Consider the following 3,986-nt stretch of genomic DNA (forward strand, 5'->3'; position numbering starts at 1 on the left):
CCTTGATCTCTAAACCCTTTTAACAAATTTCAAAATCCGATCAAAACCCGCTCCGTAACCCATAGGGTTTTGAATAATCAAATCCATACCTTTATCCACCGAATCAACGGATATCCAAACCCGAACCTTAACCCATAGGCTTTTTCAATTATCAAACCCATTTTAATTAATTCATAAAATAATATTTCTTAAATAAAACAAATGTTGATTTAGAAAACACATTACGTACTCGAGGACTTCCGATTGGAATTAAAATTCACTATTGTAGTAACTTATGATTCATTTTTTACTGTCAATTGTAGTGATAGAAAATAGCAATGATAAACTTTTTTTTTTTTCAGTTGATGAATGAATTTATTGATTTATGAATGAAATATGATGATTGCTTGATGAAATATAAATAAAATGACATTATAATTCTTAGTAGAAGTCTGAAAGTCTAGAAGTCGACTCCTTGATTCTTATGTATAAACAGTTTGGGCTTTGGCATTTTCTCTTTGGAGTTTTGATTGGAATTAAAATTAAACTTTAAGCAATATAAAATATAAACCAATAATTCAAAAATTATATGGGGCGGATTATAAATGGAGCGGATCAGTGATGATCCATACCCGACCCTTTTAATAAAAGGGTTAGCTGGTTGGGTCGTTAACGGGTAAACAAAACAAAAATATGCTCCAAACCAATATAATTCTTAAGGGTTTGGATCGAATCATGGTCAAAACCCGCTCCATTGCCAGGCCTAAAGACAGGGACCAAACGCGCAACAAAAATAAACAGTCGGGACCATCCAAGTTAAAAAAAAGTTAGGGACCAAAAACACAAATTCCCCCAAACCATAGGGACCATTCATGTAATTTAATTTTTAGTTTTCGTTTTGTTAATATTTGGATAACTATTTTTTTTGTACATCTAGGTAACCAACTTGTTGAAAGCGTTCACATCTAGGATTTAGTATGATATAATAGGTCATAATAACCATATGTGAACGATTCTAACAAGTTTGTTAATATATATGTAAAAAAAAAATAATAATAACCATACTGAAAAGTTAATTATAAGTCATATTCCCGAAAATAAAACCAAATGCCAAAAGAGTTTTGAGTTTCAGCCAAATATGTGATGCGACTCTTTCGGATTCCTGTGGAGAGTATGAAGGTATGATTACCATTCTTTATCCGTTCACTTTGATTTATTTTCATCAAAGCATTCTCCTTTAGCATGGCTTGTCTCCGATTTCCAGTAATCCCTTTAAATCATACTTCTCCTGTCAGCAAATCCCCCAGACCACAAACCCATTTGATAAAGCCTCAAGATAACGAAAAACATCATCAAATTCTTTACAATTCTTACTTTAAACACATTTCATCTGTTTGTAAAGAGGGGAAACTACAAGACGCTGTCAACATTCTTTTTGAATTGGAATCTCAGGACTTCGAAATTGGAGCAAATGTTTATGGCGATTTACTTCAAGGGTGTGTTTACGAGAGGAATCTCTCTCTGGGTAAGCAAATTCACTCAAGAGTCATTAAAAAAGGCGAATCCTTGGTTAAAAATGAGTACATTGAAACAAAATTGGTTGTTTTCTATGCGAAATGTGATTGTTTGGATGTTGCTTCAAGTCTATTCCGTAGATTAGACCAGAAAAACGTGTTCTCTTGGGCTGCCATCGTCGGACTATATTGTAGAATGGGTTATCTTCAAAATACGTTGTTGGGATTTTGTGCAATGATAGAAAACGGGTTTGAGGCTGACAATTTTGTTGTTCCGAATGTGTTAAAAGCTTGTGGTGGTCTTTCGTTCATAGAGTTTGGGAAAGGTGTTCATGGGCACGTTGTGAAAAAGGGATTTGAAGGATGTGTTTTTGTAGCCAGCAGTCTTGTAGACATGTATGGCAAGTGTGGGGCTCTTGAAGATGCACGAAAGGTGTTCGACAATATGCCCGAAAGAAACGTAGTCACTTGGAACTCAATGATGGTGGCTTATGCTCAAAACGGGATGCACGAGGAAGCAATCCGTGTCTTCCATGACATGAGAACAGAAGGGATTCAACCCACTGTGGTCACCATGGTAACCTTTCTTTCAGCTTCAGCTAATTTGTATGCTCTTGAAGAAGGTAAACAAGGTCACGCCATTGCAATTTCAACAGGTTTAGACTCAGGTAACATCATGGGTACTTCTTTAATCAATCTCTATTCCAAATCTGGTTTAATCGAGGATGCCGAGAAAATCTTTAACAAGATCCTTAACAAAGATACAGTAGCATGGAATTTGATGATATCTTGTTATCTACACAACAACCAAATCCAAAAAACTATAAATTTATGCCACAAGATGTTATCACAACGATTAAAATTCGATTCTGTCACAATGACATCAATCACAACAAGTGCAGGAAATACCCAGAATTTAAAACTTGGAAAATCAGCACATTGTCAAATTATAAGAACCCACCTCATGTCTGACGTGGCAGTTTCAAGCAGCCTTGTGGACATGTATGCAAAATGTAACAAAATTCATGATGCAAGAACGGTTTTTTCCTTAACGGGTACTAAAGATCTTGTGTTATGGAACACATTATTGGCTGCTTATGCTGAAATCGGTTCAAGTGGTGAAGCATTAAATTTATTCTATAAAATGCAACTAGAAGGAGTGCCACCAAATACCGAATCTTGGAATTCGATAATTCTCGCGTTCTTGAAAAATGGTCAAGTCAAAGAAGCCATGGATTCTTTTTCGGAAATGAAATCCTCGGGGCTCGAGGGTAGTTTAGTCACTTACACTATTTTGATCTTCGGGTTAGTCCAAAACGGATTTGTTGATGAATCAATCTCAATATTTCAAGAAATGCAAGAAAACGGGATCAAACCGAATAATATAAGCATTGTTGGTGTACTTTCGGCTTGTAAAACTCGTGCTTCTTTGCAACTCGGAAGAGCAATACACGGATATGTATTACGTCATGAGATGGGTATAAACGTAATTTTGGCGACTTCATTGGTCGATATGTATGCAAAATGTGGGAGTATAGATTATGCAAGAAAAGTTTTTGATATGATCGTTGTCAAGGGTTTACCGTTGTATAACGCGATGATTTCTGGTTACGCATTACACGGTTGTGCCGCGGAAGTGATCACGGTATTCCGGGAGTTGCAAAATGACGGTTTTGACCCTGATGAGATAACGTTCACGAGTGTTTTGTCGGTATGTCGACATTGTGGGCTTGTGAAGGAAGGTTTGGGGATTTTTGTTGATATGATTAGAAAGTATGGTGTGAAGCCGAGTATGGAGCATTTCAGTTGTGTGGCGAGTCTTCTTTCTAAATGTGGAAACGATGAAGTTTTTCAGTTTGTTGAATGTATGCGATTTGAGCCCGATTCGCATATTTTGGGATCGTTGCTCGAGTCTTGCAGAGGGACCGGGACTGATGATACTGGGACTGAGACTGATATTGATAGTGTAAAGTATTTAATGGAGAATTTGATGAAGATTGACCCGGGGAATTCGGGGAATTATGTGGCGGTTTCGAATGCGTATGCGGGAAAGGGAATGTGGAATGAAGTGTCGGAATTGAGGAATTTGATGAGAGAGAAAGGAATTAAGAAGAGTCCGGGGTGTAGTTGGATTCAAATCGGGAAAGAAGTTCATGTTTTTGTGGCTAATGATCGATCGCATTCACGAACGGATGAGATATATTCGACTTTGGCGTTACTAAGAAAGGAAATGCTAGTGAATAGGGATCCATGATTGGTGGAAATGGAATTTGTATCAAGTTCATGGTTTCTATAATTAGAAGCAAAATGCGAGGTGAAGGTGAGGATGTTTTTTAACATGAGAAGATTTGTACAGTTTGGTTTTATGTGTAAAGAGCTTTTTGAAGCATTATACTACGAGGTGCATAGATATTCCAAGCATTATATAATGAAACAAAAGATTGTAAATTTTGTTTCACCCAAAAAATGGAAAAGACTTGCTTTCATCTCTAA

The 3,986-nt window shown here is 36.7% G+C and overlaps 1 protein-coding gene across 1 annotated transcript; it reads left to right on the forward strand.

Moving 5' to 3' along the window:
* The first annotated feature begins 1,099 nt into the window (after positions 1-1,099).
* On the forward strand, positions 1,100-3,986 carry CRR21 (Tetratricopeptide repeat (TPR)-like superfamily protein). The gene has a single exon (XM_079001820.1). It carries the CDS (start codon positions 1,222-1,224, stop codon positions 3,745-3,747), a length of 2,526 nt encoding a protein of 841 aa, XP_078857946.1. The 5' UTR covers positions 1,100-1,221; the 3' UTR covers positions 3,748-3,986.

This window comes from Lactuca serriola, chromosome 5 (genome assembly GCF_051521515.1).
Source record: "Lactuca serriola cultivar US96UC23 chromosome 5, Lser_US96UC23_V15, whole genome shotgun sequence".
NCBI classification, from domain to species: Eukaryota; Viridiplantae; Streptophyta; class Magnoliopsida; order Asterales; family Asteraceae; genus Lactuca; species Lactuca serriola.